We start from the raw sequence: 20,225 nt of genomic DNA, 5'->3' as shown, positions 1-20,225 counted from the left end.
AAAACGACATAAAAAGCTACATATTATATGAAGCATAGGGACGTCCTGAGGCCAAACCATCAAGCGTTTTTGGGTATTTCTTTCAATAAAGTATAATTTTACAGAATTGTGAAGTGTTTTGTGTTATTTGAGTTTGTTTATCCACTGTCGGTCTACAAGTGTAGACTTTTGGTTAACACTACCTAATAAAATAAAAACATATAATTATGTACTGATGTATATTATGTAATATCAAAATAATTATCTTATAAGACTATATACTATATTTCAAATAAGAATAGCCTTCGGACAGTATGGTCATTGGTCATGGTGGTTAACAACTTAGACTGGACAACGTCCGACGCGGTTCAGAACCAGTTGTGTCACTCTACCGATAGTAATATAACTAATAACGGTACGCGAATACGCATGGACTAAATACCGAACCCCGTGGTCGAACTCGAATTTCACCTAGACTTCGTAACAGCCCTATTAGATTCGCAGGCGCAAAAATCATACGTAAATTCGACCAAACCGGATGGCGGGCGGTCAAACTACGAAAACCAGTAACACATCCACATTCGAAGCTAAGATGATAGGGCATTCGATATCAAACTCGAAGCAACTATCTTAGACAACTTGTATTGCGACGCGTTACTAGGACACGATTTTCTTTTCAATAAGGAAGTCTCTTAGGATTATTTTACACAATTTTATCAAATAGATTAATACACTCGAATATTTGTATGCCCACGTGAATTTTTCCATATCATACTCTTTTTTTTCTTATAAAATATACGATAATAATTAACGAACATAAATGTGTGACTCGCATTCTACGAAATACAGTTCTGCCGCAGAAAAACTGTGAACACCTGTCGCTTAATAAAACACATACTCAATTCGACCTAGATAATGATTTTTGCACGCAATTAAGAAATATTACGATCAAGCAAAAGAATATTACGATTATTATGCTGTGTTTTTAAGTATTGTGGTAAAAATGCAAATTTAAATTAGTGAAAAATCATTAGTTTTCTTGAGTTACAAATTAATAAATATGAAAGTATCTATATAAAGAATAATGTACTATAGTTAGCATACAGGTAGTTAAGGTAGTTTATATAACAACCAAAAATAGATAAACATCAATTTGTTCATCGGCTTGCATTTAATTAAAGTCGATTTAATTCTTAATAGTATTGATGTATGTTTGGTTTTCAAAAAATTATACTACACAATTTTTATCAAATAGATTAATACACTCGAATATTTGTATGCCCACGTGAATTGTGAATAAAAATTTGTGTGCAAACATGAATTGTTCTATATCATACTCTTTATTTCTTTATAAAATATATGATAAAAATTAACGAACATAAATGTGTGACTCGCATTCTAAGCAATACAGTTTAGCCGCAGAAAAACTGTGAACACCTGTCGCTTAATAAAACACTTACTTAATTCGACCTAGATAATGATTTTTGCACGCAATTAAGAAATATTACGATCAAGCAAAAGAATATTACGATTATTATGCGTCCGACCTTACTTCCCTGGTACATCACCGTCTGTCACACAGAACACATAATTTCGGATAGGTTAATTCGCTGTAATGTGTTGGCAGTATATTCAGCAGCTACTTATAGTTTACGTCCTAATATTAGTACTTATCCACTAAAAATTAAGCGTTCTAATAGATTTATTATATATAATTTTGAAAATATTGTAGTTTAAAATTACTGTCGTGACTCATAATTGTTTAGGTGGACTACTTTTAGAAATAAAAATTTTTGATAATATTAAACAAAGATAAATTAAATTTCTAAAAGCTAAAAAATAATATTATCGAATAACCAATAAACTGGGCAAGCATAAGTGATTAATTCCTGGAATATTGATGTGTATAGTAGGATGATAGATGATTTCATTAAAATTAACTAATGGGTAGATAGTTTTCATTCTAGTGTAGCCATAGGTGAGTTTTTTATTTTTATGGATTTCCTATGTCAGTTTTTCGTTTTAAAACACACCAAAGTGCTGGACGGAGGTATTTTTATTGTTCCATTCGATTGGTTGTTTATCAATGTGAATAAGTTCAGGATCGTTATATTGTTATGTATGGGTTTATAAGACAATATATAAAATATAGTTAGTTAACAGGGCGGATTGTTCTGGGGAGCTACGGAGTAAAACTCAATGGTCCGCTCGAAATATTGACTGGTTTTGAGTGTTTGGTCGTACTTTTTTTTTGTGGTTAGTTAATATAAAAATTAGTAGAAAATATAAAATATGTTTTAAACAATGTGTTTTCAAAACAATACAAAATGACAACACGAACTTTACGGAAACAATATGCTTGTTATTTCTACACAATAATGTTAGTGATCGTTAATCGGTTTTAATTCCGTAATAAATGATATTTCAATCAATCAGACAACTTTACATAGATCGTATTATCATTAGTTGTAATCCAATTATGATTTCAATTTTCATTAACAGTTCATGGTAAAATTAGATGAAAGTATTACCAATGTAATCGTAAGATCAATAGTACTGTCTAAACTAAAATCTAAGATCTTTTTCATAATTATAATTGGATAAAGTTTAGTAAGTTAACTATTGTCAGACCTTTAAATCTATTGAATTCAATTTTGGTGGAAGTAGTGAGGCCCTTTAGATGCGTGTATCATAGACGATTTGTATGTTCGTATATATAGATATATTATATAATATATTATTATAATTGTTTGCAAAAAATCTTTATCTGGGTTAAATTGAATGCGTGTTTAATTAAACGACAGGTGAAATGTGTTAACAGTTTTTCTACAGTAGAACAGTATTTTGTCAAGTTACGAAAATATTTTTATCTTATATTTTTTATATATTTTACTTTCTTTAAATCGGGTTATTTTACACAGAAATTTTTTATTGGATTTTCAATTTGTAAGTATGTTTTTTGTTTTTTAAATAATAAATTTTAATTTGCAATACACAGTTTTTGGAACGTTAACACCAGTGCACACAATTCACCTATACAAACTTAAACTAAATGAGTATTTACTTGCATTTTTCAAACTTGTTATTCAGTTGCTATGGAATCAATATTTATTTTTTTATTGACTTTTTAATCCGTTAAATACTGTTGTTACTTTAAATACTGTATCATTTCCTGTACGTTATTCAACGCAGTCAATAATATTATTTGATACTAGTGATATACAGACATGGTTAACTATACATTAATGTCAGTATTTTTGTTATCGTTTTATTTTATTGGTTTAGGTTCTGCTGAAACAGAATTTGAAAAAAGTAAGTGTATTTTTTTATTTCTTATTCTAATTGACCGGTTAATATTTATGGATAATAATAATTCTTATTCTTATAGGATAAATAATTATAATATTAAATTATATATTTGTTTTTTATGATTATTAACAATAATATTCTAAAACTAAATATTGTATTTTTTTCATTCAAGTTTATACCGAATGCGTAGGTAAGTGAAATTTATCTACACTTTATTTTACAATTTATACATTTCTTGGCTGAATACATACAATGTATTTAATAAAAAAGCAGTATAATATATTAAATTTAGATTATTATCTAAGAAAATATGAATTTTTTACGAATAAAAAAAATGAAAAACAATTAGAATATTAATGTAGGCCTGAATGGTCACTGGCTGTGCGAATGTTAATAAAATAATAACGTACTATTGAAATTCGTGTGTTGTATCCTTTTTTTGTTTTGGTATGCTGGCCCCTCTGTTTACACCCTACATTAAGCCAAATACATGAATAGTACAATGTAAATATAATTGTACTCGTACAATTATAAAATTATAAATATAAATGTTTGGGAACCCCTAACCACCTTGGAATTGGCTATAAGGTATAAACAAAAGTAAATTCCACGTGAGAATGGAAAGATAATATTTAGCCCATTGAGGCCTGTACATTCCTTAGGGCTATACAAGGCCACTCTAGCCATAAATAATTCTGGATGAATAAATTCATGCCTAGTTAAGGTTTGCACAATATAGTTATACTCATATATTTCGGCCTTGCTACTGCGTTGGATATTTCCCTCTCCGTTCAATGATTCATTCAATAATTTATTTATGTTAATAATAATATGAATCATAACGTAGTATAATCATTATAAGTATTACAATAATTATATAATTCACACATCAATTCAATATTTACCACATAAGTAATATTATGTAATTAGTAAAAATTGAATTAAAAATATTTATTTTTTCGGGGCACAATTTACAAATCCATTTTTGTACCTGTATACATTGTTGAACAGAAATACCTTTATCACCCCGATATTTTCACGTGTGAATTTTACTGTAGATCTTATTTTTACCTAATTATTTTGGAAGGAATTTACAATTTTCCAATTATAGAGTTTTTTAATATCATAAGTATGTATAGCTCATGCGCAACCCTCACCAACAGCTCCTCCTGCAAACGTTTTACTGCCATTGATACATATTACTTCTCGACTCTCGCCATCGCCACGCAATATGCTTTTGAAAATAATATAAATATTTACTGCCATTTAAGAGTTAACCTTTTACAGATGATATGAAGAAAGAAAATTTGATGTATTTTAGTAAATATAGTTACATTATATTTTTGTATTCCTATTTTTTATTTGACAGAATTTTAACGAACTATTAATTGTATTTTTATGTATTATATTTAATTTGTATATTTTACTACATTTTATTTCAACAGCCATGTTAGCTCAATAAAGAGAACACTTATTAAATAATTCATCATCTCCGTAGCATCTGATATTAATAACTTTGAGTAGTTAATGATAAATTCAATGACTTAAAAAATTGTTAGTTATCTTATTTGTATTTTTTTATTATGTTGTTATCGAAATTTAAAGTTTTCTTCATATGTATGTGTCAAATGTCTTTTAGATTCTGAACGGAGTGATGGATGTATTGATTTTACAATGATGTATGTTTATTTTTTTTGTCTGTCATTTCGTTTTGGAGTAGAAAGAATTGTTTAATTTTTTACGTCAGCTTCTCTTTGAAAAGGGAAATGAATCTAGTTGGTACTTAACTAAACCCTGTAAAAGTAACAAAAAAAAAAAGGGAAATTTTATGCATAACCAGTTATAACAAAATCGATTTTTTTATTTTGCTGTAACTCAGAAACGAATCATTGTAAATACTTCAAATATTTATTATTATTTATTAATATTATTAATAATATTATTTCAATAATATTTAGTGGGATAAAATAGTAGGTATTTCTATAACGGTTGGATTTGTAGTTTTTTTGAATTGATAGACTTTTCAACGGTTGTTTTTTTTGAATAAATGTTTTGTGTTTTCAGTTTACGTCCTGGTCATTTTTATTTAATACGCGTTACTATGGTATTAAACTAAAAACCACAATTATCACCTATCTGAGTATATTTATTGCCACGACTTGTTTGCTATGGTAGCTGTTTGAATAGCAACTGTCGATAAGAAACGTGTTGTGTGTAGGCAGTGTGAACACGAACTGAATTTAAATATTCCGTCTCTTTTCTTATATAATAACAATTAGGGAGGTAAAATACAGTATCGTGTAGTTTAATAAATAGCAATATAAAAACATTGAATACTAAAAAGACAATTATGTATAGGTATGTAATATAAATATGTTTTTTCACAGATCCAGATTGTAATACTAATTTAAATGTAGCAAACTTGACTAATTTAATTAATACTGCAAGTATGTATTTTTATATTAATTTTTAATTGTATTTTTATATTTAAATATTTATCTATCCATAAAGTGAAAACGTGTTGTTATGGTACAATAATATTGGTATTACCAATGATATATAAGAAATATATTTAATAATATACATATATAGTATGGGAACCTTAAACAAATACACATAATTACTACAGTTAGGTAATCAAAAATATATTAATCTGATAATTGATCCACGTATGTCAAGATTTATAAAATAAGAATTGTATATATTACACATATTAAACGTGTATATAATTCAGAATTATGTTTATTATAAAATAAATAATAATTGTTTTATTTATATAATAATATTTCGTTGATTTAGATAATAGGATTGTCATGAATAGGCTTAGTAAGTTATTGTTTTGAATATATACCTAGTACATACATTTAACATACAATTTATACTATAAATTTTATAGCTTATAAAATAATATTTTATTTTTACTTTGATTTAATTTAGGCTCAGGTTATGCATATATATTTATAAAGAATCACAGTGCTAAAAATTTAAAACGTAATTGTTTAATCAGTTTCAAAGTATTCTTAAATGTAAAATAAAAATAGTCTACACATAATATATGCTTAAAAAATATAATTCAGTAGTACAGTTGTAAAAAATAAAAATAAACTACATAATCATACACAAATGTTTTATTAATTTTTAGCTCGTTTTAAAAATCCGTACTCTTTCTGTTTGGCTCTAAAGTCATATAGACAACCGTATATACTCGTAATAAGGTAAAATACTTTGAAATTATTTTTTTGCTTATGTAATTCCATTTTATTCAATATTTCATTTTTTATGAAATTTACTAAATAATCCTATTACCTCAATCTATTGTCCTCATTATTTATTATCGCCTTTCCCTTATTCAATCATATTTGGGTTCATCTGCAGAAGTGTACGAGAAGATATTGAGGCCAATAGTTGTGGTTGATATATTCCTGTCTATTGACCTAAAATTGTAGGAAGCGGCGACTCGCGTATCCCTTAAGTCGCATGTATCATACAGTGTCGTAACTGGGAAAAAATCTAGGGGGGCAATGTATAATGATGTAATATATTTATTATTATCAAAACCCTGACACCCCTCCCCCCCAGGTTAAAATATATACCTTTCAAAAAATTGTCAGGGGGGCAAGTGCCCCCCCTTGCCCCCCACAATTACGCCACGCCACTGGTATCATACACGACTTGTGTGTTAAGTTTAGATAATATATTATTTAATATTATGTTGGTACCTAATTGTTTATGTTCTGGCATATACCATTTAATAATGGATATGTACAAGCTGTAATATATTTCATAAGATACGTTTAACAGGTTTCTGTGAACAGTCACCTGTATTATGATTACGTTGTTTATTTATTTATTTATTAAATGGTAATCTATCATTTTTCCAAATAAATATAAGAAGTATAAATAATCATTTCAATGAACTAGCTATGTTGCTAGGTTCAATAAAAAATTATTTTAGTATTATTGTATTATGTGAAACATGGCTTTTGAATGATGTTGAATTTACTTTAAATGGTTATAAATCTATAAACTCGCTGGGAACGTTAAATAAAAGTGATGGGGTCACAATATTAATTAAAGAATCCCTAAATATTCTTCAAATTGAAAAAAATGTTTTATTAAATTGTAATTCAATACATCTTAAAATCAAATCTAATGAATTATTATTTTCATTAATCTGTATATATAGATCGCCAAATGATAATCTTGAAAATTTTATCAATAATCTTGACTTTTTCTTATCTCAGAATAAAAATAACTACCTAAATATTTTATGTGGCGATATTAATATTGATATAATGAAAATTTCAAATATTAGCAATGATTACTTAAACTTATTGGCTAAACATGAATACATATCATGTATAAATAATTTTACCAGAGTCACTGAGTCCTCAAATACTTGCATTGATCATATATTTGTTAAAAATGTAGAATCAAATAAAATTAGTTCAAACATATTACGATGTGATATAACTGATCATTATGCTACAACACTGATATTATCTGACGAAATGTTTAAAGTCTAAAATAATTGTCAAAATGTAAAATATAAAAAATAAATAAATATCGAACTTTTAAATAAATTAATTATTTTAGAAAATTGGTGTTCCAATATGTCTTTTGATGATGTTGATTCTATGCTCGAGGTTTTTAATTCTAAAATAAATGAATTTATTTATCATTCAACTATTTCTGTAAATAAATTTAAATCGAAAAAAATGTCAAAACTAAAAGAATGGATTACATCCGGTATAATAACTTAACCAATAAATAGTGATGAAATAATGTTACACTTAAATAAAATAAAAGACTATAATTCTTTTTATGAAAATAATTTGTCTAATTACATACTAAAAAAAACATCTAAAACCATTTCATTACCATTGTCAATTATTTTCAACAAATCTCTATCAACAGGTAAATACCCATCAAATTTCAAAAAATGTATTGTAATTCCCTTATTTAAGGCAGGTAACAAACTAGAGTGTGGCAATTATAGGCCGATATCCATATCTCTAACATTATCAAAAAATTTTTTGAAAAATGTATAAAAAACAGATTACTTGATTTTTTAAATAAAAAATGTTTCTTTTCCAAATGTCAATTTGGTTTCAGGCCTGGATTAATACTATAGATGCACTTTTTAAGGTAGACAACTTTGTTAGGAATAATATTGATAATAATAATAAGGTAATGGGTATATTTTTAGATGTACAGAAAGCTTTTGATAGTGTGAATCATAAGCTATTGATGTTTAAATTAGAAAACGCAGGTATTCGTGGTTTACCTAATAATTTAATTAAATCCTTCTAAGGTGATAGAACTCAAAGAGTTAAACTAAATGATAAATATAGTGATATTCTAGAAGTATCTTGTGGTGTACCACAAGGCACAGTCCTAGGTCCCTTATTATTTATAATTTTTATAAATGATCTACTTAAAATCAATACTAATTTAAATACCGAAATTCTAAGCTATGCTGATGATACTGCGATTTTATTATCTGAACGAACAACTGATAGTTTGTATTATGAAGCAAATAGAATCCTAAATAATATTTATACCTGGTTTTGCAAAAATAAATTAAAACCAAACTTGTTGAAATCCAAATACATTTTGTTTAATTCACAAAAGTGTATTACTTTGAATACTAACAAATAAATAGTCCATTCACTAAAATGGGTCTCAGCTTTTAGCAATACATGTAAGACACAATGTGTTATTCTTGAAAATGTTAAGGAGGTAAAATACCTTGGCCTAATTCTAGATTGTAGATTTAAATGGGATAGTCATATCAATTATTTAAACAATATTTTACGTAAGTTCTTTTTCATTTTTAAAGAAGTCAAATATATTTTTAATAACTCATATAAAAGAATTATTTATTTATCCTTGGTACAATCAGTTTTTTCTTATGGTATATCAATATGGGGAGGAACTTACAACAATCATCTATCTAGATCAGCGGTTCTCAAACTGTGGTACGCGTACCACTAATGGTACTCGAAAGACTTCATGGTGGTACGCGGAGGGCCGTTTTTGGATAATAAAACCATTCAATTATTTCTTCCAATTAATATCTTATTTTAAAAAACTAATAAATAAAAAATAATTATACTGCAGTTGTAGTATTTTACTGATTTATTATATAAAATAAATGTATTTAACTATACAATTTGGAATTTGGATCGTTCTATTTTTAATCATTAGTGGTACGCGACTGATTGATAATATAGTTAAGTGGTACGTAAAAATATATCCGCTATACCGCTATTAGGAGTGCTTATTCGCACAATATAGCTTTCATCCGAAATAACGTGTTCTCTGTGAGTGACGGTGATGTATCAAGGAAGGTAGGTCGAAGGCATTATCGAAATATTTTATTGCGTAAGCCATATATTCTTAAGCTTTGTTGGGCCATGGACCCCTTTAAAGGATAAAATATAATCACGGACCTCCCTCCAATATATATATATATATATATATATAAATCATAGATTCTTAACCTTTATAATTTATTTATAAATATATAAATTAATAGATATAATTTTTATTTTATATATGTTTTAATGATAATAAATCTAAGACATAATAATACAAATACTATAATAAATGATTGTGAATAATCACTTTTTCTTATAGTCAAAAACAAATTTTGATGTAACATTTGCTGTTATTTTGATTCCGATATTGCCTTGAAATCTTGGACCGTATTTATTTTTGGGTTATTAAAAAAAAAACTCACAGCCACTCCGTGGACCTCTGAGTTACCATCTATGGACCCCCCGGTAAGAACCCCTGGCGTAAGCATAATATTTTTTAATTGCATGCAAAAATTATTATCTAGGTCGAATTGAGTTGAGTGCGTGTTTTATTAAGTGAAAACTGAAATGTGTTTAAAGTTTTACTGCGGCCGATTTGTAATGCATAGGACAACAGTTACATATTTTATATCCAATAAAAATTATGAAATTTAAAAAAAAAAAAAAAAAAAAATGTTAAATACCTGACTATTTATGAGGGTTTATTTTTATTGAATTTTTAGTCCGTTAAATACTGTTGTTAATCATAATAAATCATTTTTACTGTCTGTTATTTGGCGCAGTCAATAATATTATTTGATATGTAGTGATTTTGAATATTATTATTATGTTTTATATTATTCTATATTATCGCCGTGGTCCACACGATGCACGGCGACTTTTTATATAATTCGATCTATTATTATATTATATAATTTTGTGTACGTTGTCGGCGTGCACCGGACGACAATTCGGACCGACCACGACGACAAATGACAATAGAGATCGATTATATGTTTTTTAGTATGTCTTATATCTATCAGTAGTCTGTTTGTACCCATTCGCCGAGTTGTGCCGGGTGCGCAGAATGATTTTAAATATAGATTATTATTATTTTAATTTTATTGTTTAATTCTTTAAACATTCTGACAATAAATGAAGGTGACCACTTTCCCATCAGATACTAGTGATATAAAGACTTGGATAGCTATTGTATTATGTTAATATTTTTGTTATAATTTCATTGTATTAGTGAAATTACACTTCTTCCAAGAGCAACACTTAGAAACAGTAAGTGTATTTTTGTGATTTCTTCTTCTAATTGATGGGTTAATATTTATGTATAATCTTCATTCTTTAAATTCAAATAATTATAATATAATATAATATTTTAAAACAAAATATTGTTTTTTTTATTCAAGTACGCGAAGAGTGTCTTTGTAAGTGAAAAATTATCCACACTACACTTTAAAATTAACACATGACTTGTCTGAATACATACAATGCATAAGTAATATTATATAATTAGTAAAAATTTAATTAAAAATATTTATTTTTTCTGGGCGTAATTTACAAATCCATTTTTGTACCTGTTTATTTTGTTGGACAGAAATACCTTTATCACCCGGATATTTTCACATGTGGATATTACTGTAGATCTTATTTTTACCTAATTACTTTGGGAGGAATTTACAATTTTCAAATTATAGAGTTTTATAATATCATAAGGCATTCCAAAAAATAGTATGTATAGCTCAAGCGCAACCCTCACCAACAGCTCCTCCTGCAAACGTTTTTCTGTCATTGATACATATTACTTCTCGACTCTCGCCATCGCAACGCAATATGCTTTTGAAAATAATATAATTATTTTCTGCCATTTAAGAGTTAACCTTTTACAGGTGATATGGTCAGCCATGGGTTGGCGACCCATGGTAAATATAGTTACTTTATATTTTTGTATATCTATTTTTTATTTGACAGAATTTTAATGAACTATTAATTGTATTTTTATGTATTATATTTAATTTTTATGTTTTACTACATTTTATTTCAACAGCCATGCTAGCTCAATAAAGAGAACACATATTAAATAATTCATCGTTATGGATAATAATAATTCTTATTCTTATAGAATAAATAATTATAATATTAAATATATATTTGTTTTTTATGATTATTATTTATTAACAATAATATTCTAAAACTAAATATTGTATTTTTTTCATTCAAGTTAACACCGAATGCGTAGGTAAGTGAAACTTATCTACACTTTATTTTACAATTTACACATTTCTTGTCTGAATACATACAATGTATTTAATAAAAAAGCAGTATTAGGGTTAAATTTTAACCTTTTACAGGTAATATGGACAGCCATGGGTTGGCGACCGACGGTAAATATAGTTACATTATATTTTTGTACATCTATTTTTTATTTGACAGAATTTTAACGAACAATTAATTGTATTTTTATGTATTATATTTAATTTTTATGTTTTACTACATTTTATTTCAACAGCCATGTTAGCTCGATAAAGAGTATACATATTAAATAATTCATCATCTCCGTAGCATCTGGTCTTAATAAATTTGAGTAGTTACTGGTAAATTAAACGACTTTAAAAATTGTTAGTTATCTTATTTGTATTTATTTATTATGTTGTTATCGAAATTTGAAGTTTTTATCATATGTATGTGTCAAATGTCTTTTAGATTCTGAACGGAGTGATGGATGTATTGATTTTACAATGATGTATGTTTATTTTTTTGTCTGTCATTTCGTTTTGGAGTAGAAAGAATAGTTTAATTTTTTACGTCTGCTTCTCTTTGAAAAGGGAAATGAATCTAGTTGGTACTTTAGGGTTGTTAAAGTAATAAAATTCTTGTAGTTTTCAAAAGCGTCAGGAAAAAACCGTGTAAAGTAACAAACGGGAAAAAACGGGAAATTTTACGCATAACCAGTTATAACTATAGATTTTTTTATTTTGCTGTAACTCAGAAACGAATCATTTTAAATACTTAAAATATTTATTATAGCTTTATCTATTTACGATTACATTTTAAAAATATATTAAATTTTTTAAGCTATTAATAGATAAATAAAATTTTTGATTTTTCTAATTTGTTTTTGATTTTTTTTTTTATTATTGATGAATATAAATGTTTCAATACCTAATTTAGGTGTTTTGCAATATTAATTTGTAGTTTACAAATAATAATTTTTTTTTCATGAAATGCCTCTAAAAAAATTTGGCTTTCCAAAAAATATTTAAAATTTAATACAAGTTTAATTATAAGTTATACTTATAGTATTAAGTTAAAAATTCGATTCGATTTCTTTTTATAAATATCGATAAAATAATATTTAGTGGGATAAAATAATAGGTATTTCTATAACGGTTGGATTTGTAGTTTTTTTGAATTGATAGACTTTCCAACGGTTGTTTTTTTGAATAAATGTTCTGTGTTTTCAGTGTACGTCCTGGTCATTTTTATTTAATACGCGTTACTATGGTATTAAACTAAAAACCACAATTATCACCTATCTGAGTATATTTATTGCCACGACTTGTTTGCTATGGTAGCTGTTTGAATAGCAACTGTCGATAAGAAACGTGTTGTGTGTAGGCAGTGTGAACACGAACTGAATTCAAATATTCCGTCTCTTTTCTTATATAATAACAATTAGGGAGGTAAACTACAGTATCCTGTAGTTTAATTTAAAGCAATATAAAAACAGTGAGTACCAAAAAGACAATTATGTATAGGTATGTAATATAAATTTATTGTCATTTTACAGATGATGAGTCCGATCATTGGGGGTCGTATTCTGATGCAAATAATTTGAATGCAGTTATTCAACAATTAAGTATGTACTTTTATATTCAAAATTATAAATATAAATTATATTTAAATATTTTTCCATGCATAAAGTGACAATATTATGGGTAATAATATATAGGAAATATATTTAATAATATACATATATAATGGGAACCTTAAACAAATACACATATTTAGCACAGTTATATAACCAAAAATAAATTAATATGATAATAATTGATCCACGTATGTCAAGATTTATAAAATATGAATTATATATATTACTACCCATATAAAACGTGTATATAATAATTAATGTTTATTATAAAATAATTTATGATCGTTTTATTTATATAATATTACTTCGTTGATTTAGATAGCAACGTGCAGTCATTAAGTAAGTAATAGTTTGAATATTTACCTGGTACATAAATTGAATATAAAATTTAAAGCTTATACGGTATTCTTTAATGTTTACTTTTATTTAATTAAATAGATAAAAGTTATGCATATACATTTATAAGTTCGTACTATGGGAATACATTAAAAGGTAATTTATAAAGTATAGGTGTATATTTATAATATAATAAAAATTAACTACACATCTTTTAGTTCATGTATTAAAAATATATTAACAACCCCCCCCCGAAAATTTATCCTGGATATGTGATTGTTTAAATGTAATACAGAAATAGTCCAGACATAATACCTATGATATGCGAGTTCATTAAAACTATAATCCAGTAGTTCAGATGTAATTAAAGTAAATAACATAATCATACTGAAATGTTATTATTTTTTAGATGATTGTAAAGTTCCAACAACGTTTTGTCAGGCATTATCCGAACAAGTAGATCCGTTTACAAATACGGATTTTATATAATTTAAAGATGTTTATTTAATTCCATTATAATTAATATTATAATTTTTACGAAATATATTAAATATTCTTATTACCTTAATCTACTAATCGTATTATTTATTATCTCTTTTCCCTTATAAAGTCATGTTTGGATTCATCTGCAGTAGTGTAGGAGAAGATATTGAGGCCAATATGTTGTGAATCCTTAAGTCTATTGACCTCAAATATTGGCAGAAGTGACGACTAGCGTAGCCCTTAAGTTTCGTATATCACACGCACGACTTGTATGCTTAGTTTACATAATATATTATTTAATAGTTTATTAAGTTTTTAAGTTCTTGCGTATACCATTTAATAATGTGTATGTATAAGCTGTAGTATATTTAATAAAGTCAGTGCCGGTATCTGTGGAGTGGGGCATAGGGATGCACTTGCATCCATCACAATATTTCTAGGGTTGAAAAAGTATAATTTTGCACTCACAGACAACAGTCAAAAATATTATATTATATTATAAGTATTATTTATTGCTGTGCAATAGGGCTGCACAAGAAGTTGGCGGGCGAGTATAGGCGTATGTGTGTGTGCGCACGGACCGCGCACTTACACGCAACCCGTCGTGTGCGATTACTTTTTACCGTTAAAACAAATAATACGTCGATAGCCCTGTAAGGAGGGTGAGAGTGGGCTGTATAATTTCGAGGAAGGAGGAGGATGGTTAACTCCTATAGCAATAAATAAAACTAAAACGATGACGATTGAAGGCACCCTAACATAAATATAAAACAATGGAGTTTTGACGACTTATAATATACAAGTTTATTGCGTCGATACTGCAGGTAAATAAGCTTACCTACTATAGGGTTCGTAAATAGGGCGCACGATCCAAAGCCAATTTACGGAAAATAAAAATAATACAAAATTACTACGTCGGGTAATAAATCGTCAAACAATAATAATATTAACAACAAAATAATAAATCGCCATGTAAAAGAATCACCCTGTATATAAATACTGTTACTGAAGAAAACCGATTTTCTTAGGTGAACCGACATCAAACAAATTCTGAGTGTATTCAACAAATATAAACAAATGACGTACTAAATATTGGCAAAAAAAATTTGCAAAAAGTCAATTGTATATGGTGGTGGGGGCCAGAGAAATGTTTCTTCAGCCCCCCACATGGAAAATTGATTACTACATTTGTCATACTACTCATACATAAAAAATAAGTAAATTAATAATGTAAGACTATAGATGTGTGGTGAGGTCAGTTGGATGGAGACCTGTGACGTAGAGCGGTCTCGTACAGGTTGTCCTGAGGCCAAACCATCAAGCGTTTTTGTGTATTTCTTTCAATAAAGTATAATTTTACAGAACTGTGAAGTGTTTTGTGTTATTTAAGTTTGTTTATCCACTGTCGGTCTACAAGTGTAGACTTTTGGTTAACACTACCTAATAAAATAAAAACATATAATTATGTACTGATGTATATTATGTAATATCAAAATAATTATCTTATAAGACTATATACTCTATTTCAAATAAGAATAGCCTTCGGACAGTATGGTCATTGGTCATGGTGGTTAACAACTTAGACTGGACAACGTCCGACGCGGTTCAGAACCAGTTGTGTCACTCTACCGATAGTAATATAACTAATAACGGTACGCGAATACGCATGGACTAAATTCCGAACCCCGTGGTCGAACTCGAATTTCGGCCAGACTTCGTAACAGCCCTATAAGATTCGCAGGCGCAAAAATCATACGTAAATTCGACCAAACCGGATGGCGGACGGTCAAACTACGAAAACCAGTAACACACATCCACATTCGAAGCTAAGATAGGGCATTCGATATCAAACTCGAAGCAACTATCTTAGACAACTTGTATTGCGACGCGTTACTAGGACACGATTTCCTTTTCAATAAGGAAGTCTCTTAGGATTATTTTACACAATTTTATCAAATAGATTAATACACTCGAATATTTGTATGCCCACGTGAATTTTTCCATATCATACTCTTTTTTTTTCTTATAAAATATACGATTATATTTAACAAACATAAATGTGTGACTCGCATTCTACGCAATACAGTTCTGCCGCATAAAAACTGTGGACACCTGTCGCTTAATAACACACTTACACAATTCGACCTAGATAATGATTTTTGCACGCAATTAAGAAATATTACGATCAAGCAAAAGAATATTACGATTATTATGCGTCCGACCTTACTTCCCTGGTACACTCGCCGTCTGTCACACAGAACACATAATTTCGGATATATTCAGCAGCTACTTATAGTTTACGCCCTAATATTAGTACTTATCCACTCAAAGTAATCGTTACAATAGATTTATTATAAATCGTTATGAAAATATTACTATAGTATAGTTACTACACGTGTAGTATTATTTAATATCAATGCTGAATATGCAACATCTCTTTCCTTTAAAGAAAAATATTGAAAAAAATAAAATAAAAATAAAAATAAATATAAATATATTATATTATATATCATAGCAATAGTTTTAATCACTTGGAGAATATCCCCGAGGTGGTTTTCTAGATCTAATTTGTCTGGTTGTTTTATTTATTATGGTATAGGATCAGGATTTTGATTTGCACCTACTTTTTCGGTATTTTCAGTGTTTTCATTTATTTTTCTAGCGGGTGTAAGTGAAATAGAATTACTCGCTGATGCCAGCGATCTATCAATGAGTAATTATTGATCATTATGTCTTTTCCAAATAGATCCGTCATCGAGCTCTACATCATGCGTATTCAAACTAATGGACTTAATAATTTTACCCTTTTACCATTTATTGTTATTATTCCTATGATCAATAGCTTATACATTACCGCCTGTATTGAATGGTACGGTCAGTATTATATTGCAGTATTACCGCCAATGTTTATTTGTGATATTTGTCGTTCAGTAACCACTTCACTTGTGACTTGTATTCGGCATTAACGCGTCAAATCGTAAACGTGTTGATCGACCTAACATTAGCTGAGCTGGCGTTTCTCGTGTTGTTGTGTGAGGTGTATTGCGATACGTCAAAAGAAATGTAAATTAATTGGGATTGCGCGGTCGAGTATTTTTTAAAGACATTTTTTATTGTTTTGACTGTCGATTCCGCACAACCGTTTGATTCTGGATGATATGGAGCGCCTGCCATGTGCTGTGCCTTATTCCTAGATTTTTGCAATACCTATGCTTGAAATTCAAAACCTGTGAAACATTTTGCGCCATCTGATGTAATTGTTTTTAGAATGCCAAATCGTTCTATAGTTCCCGAACATTTTTCTATAACAACATGTGCTGTTAATTTCGACGCAGTCAATAATATTATTTGATTCTAGTGATATACAGATAACTATAGTTTTATGTTAATATTTTTATCATCATTTTATTAGGCAAAGTACTCCTATTTTAAATAAATTATATAATAAGAGTCTTAAGTGTTTTTGTTATTATTCGAAATAATTATTTCTTATTCTAATTGATAATTTAAATTTTCGATTTTTCTAAAATTTTTTTCATTTTTTTTTTATTTATTAATATAATTGTTTCAATACACTGAGTATTTTTACAAAATTAAATATTAATTTATAGTTTACAAACATTTTTTTTCTTGAAATTCCTTTTAAAAAAATTTAGCTCTCCAATAAATCTTTAAAATTTAATACAAGGTTAAATAGTTTTAAATAATTTTAAATAGGTTAAAAGGTTAATAAGTTGCACTTATGGTAGTAAAAAAAAAATCAAAAATCGTCAGTCACAATTTTTGTTTATAAGCATTTAAAGTTCAAATGTTTACAAAATATTCAAATACGTCAAAATCGCGAAAATTTGCAAGGAATTTTGAAGTTGAAAATTCATAACATTTTATTGATTTATACCTAATAGGTTAAAAAACCCAATACAAGGTTCTCCATAACTTTTTCGTTAAATATGAAATAACTGTGAAAAAATTCAAGCGTCAATATAGAAAAAAAATTATGAGTGCATGAAATTTATTTTTTTACGAAATCGAGTAAAATAACGATATCCTTCTAATTATCCTATTCTGACAAATTAACTCCATTCAGAATCGTTTTTTATACGTAGAGCTGCACTCATACGACGGCAATCTTATAATGAAGTAAATCTCAACTGTTTGAATAATTATCTTTCATAGCCAGATAGCCCACTCACATTAGAGACATAAATGTAGCGAGAATTACTGTCACGACACAAAATTATTTGTATATATTAAACAGAAATGTCCGGAACTGACAGTTCCGAACTGTGTACTGACAAAAAATTTACGACTGTTCACACGATGAGTGAAAACAATTTCTGAAGATTATGTAAAAACGTGCTGTGTATTATAAGTTATAACTATTATTATTATTGTAATAGTGCACTGTACCTACCTTTTTAACTTTATTTTTTGAGTTTGTAATCATTTTGTTGTCTATTTATAGTCTATTATAGTTATTCATTTAAAACTACGTGAAGATGTTTTCGAATTACAGCTGCCATTATTGTTATTGATTTTTTGAGCAAAAAACAAAAAAAAAAACGAGAAGTGTGTGGGAACGAAAATGGATTGAAAGGAGGAAATTGCATGATGCTTATGATACATTATCCCGAGAGTTAAGGATGGATGACCCTTCACAGCTGAGAAATTTTACAAGGATGTCTGCTGAAGATTTCGAAGAATTAAGTTCGTGGATTGCACCAGTGGTCCAGTAAATAGATAGATACAAATATGCGTCAAGTAATAAGTGTTGGTGAACGATTGATGTTGACTTTTCGTTTTTTAGCTACCGGTAATGAAAAGCATCTACATTTAAGAACATTGTAAAACCTTACCTTTTTTAAGCGATTCTTATGCAAGTTTATTGTTTAAGCTATTTGTTTAGAATTCCAACAAATACCATGTGTGGAATTCTACCTGAAGGTTGTCAAGCTCTGTCAGATGTATTGCAAGCAAAAGGATTTTTAAAGGTAGGTATTTAAAATACTTCAACATTTTATATTATGATTAATTATTTAACAAAAAAACATAAACCAATTTCTGTCTTTTTAAATAACATAAATACCTACATTATTTTTGTTTTAAAATGATTTAACAGAAAAAATGTATACCTGTCATTGCATTCAAATTTAACACATCCATTATAGGGACCTACTCTCCATCTCTACTATAGGTACAGCATAGCGATACCCACTAGCCCACTCTTTTTTCTTTTTACTTTATCTTATTTTGTTATTTTTTTATATATTTATGTCGCATCCACTTAGTGTAATCGTATTTTTTTATTTTTGTAATCGTATCCATTTCATGAACTACGATCATAAACGTGTAAGTCAAATTTTACTTCATGAAATGGACATATATTTTATCCATCTCATGAAATGGAAACTCTTATTTTACACTTTGTGGAATATTTTAAATTAATTACATCCAATAGGTAACTTTTTGTGAAATCGAAATAATAACATTGATACGATAACACGAAAACCATTGGGTGAATTGACAAAAGAGCATCGATGATAACGTATGAATGTGAAATCACAAAGAATCAAATGGTTTCGGCATGTGATGAGGTCAATATCAAAGAACCTAAAGGTAGCAGTAATGAGAAAACCTGCTATAAAAATACAAACAGGACGTCTAAAGAACCAATGGGTACATAGAATAAGAAAGGAATTGGAGAAATGTGCATTAGGGGTAACAAATCAGGAAAAAATATTAAACAATTGTGATGGGTTGGAGAAGGTGGCAGTAGAGGCAAATACTCTTGAAGTGTTGTGATGCAAAGGATAAAGAGAGAGAAAGAGAGATTAAGGTACACATGGTAAAGGGAATGATTCAAGCATTATACATTAACCACGATCGAATATCCACATACACAGATGTATAGCAGAGGACATACAATATATACA

At 28.0% G+C, this 20,225-nt stretch overlaps 1 protein-coding gene across 1 annotated transcript; it reads left to right on the top strand.

The window, feature by feature from the left end:
- The first annotated feature begins 3,148 nt into the window (after window positions 1-3,148).
- Window positions 3,149-14,377, top strand: LOC132926275 (uncharacterized). The gene is made up of 16 exons (XM_060990620.1): window positions 3,149-3,291; window positions 3,461-3,478; window positions 4,576-4,608; window positions 5,676-5,735; window positions 6,088-6,114; window positions 6,226-6,279; window positions 6,431-6,503; window positions 10,843-10,880; window positions 11,012-11,029; window positions 11,492-11,524; window positions 11,824-11,841; window positions 11,954-11,986; window positions 13,393-13,461; window positions 13,792-13,812; window positions 13,912-13,965; window positions 14,219-14,377. Exons 1-16 carry the CDS (start codon window positions 3,207-3,209, stop codon window positions 14,296-14,298), a joined length of 714 nt encoding a protein of 237 aa, XP_060846603.1. The 5' UTR covers window positions 3,149-3,206; the 3' UTR covers window positions 14,299-14,377.
- Window positions 14,378-20,225: the final 5,848 nt, after the last annotated feature.

Source organism: Rhopalosiphum padi, chromosome 3 (genome assembly GCF_020882245.1).
Source record: "Rhopalosiphum padi isolate XX-2018 chromosome 3, ASM2088224v1, whole genome shotgun sequence".
Taxonomy (NCBI): domain Eukaryota; kingdom Metazoa; phylum Arthropoda; class Insecta; order Hemiptera; family Aphididae; genus Rhopalosiphum; species Rhopalosiphum padi.
This window is presented reverse-complemented; position numbering and strand designations above follow the sequence as displayed.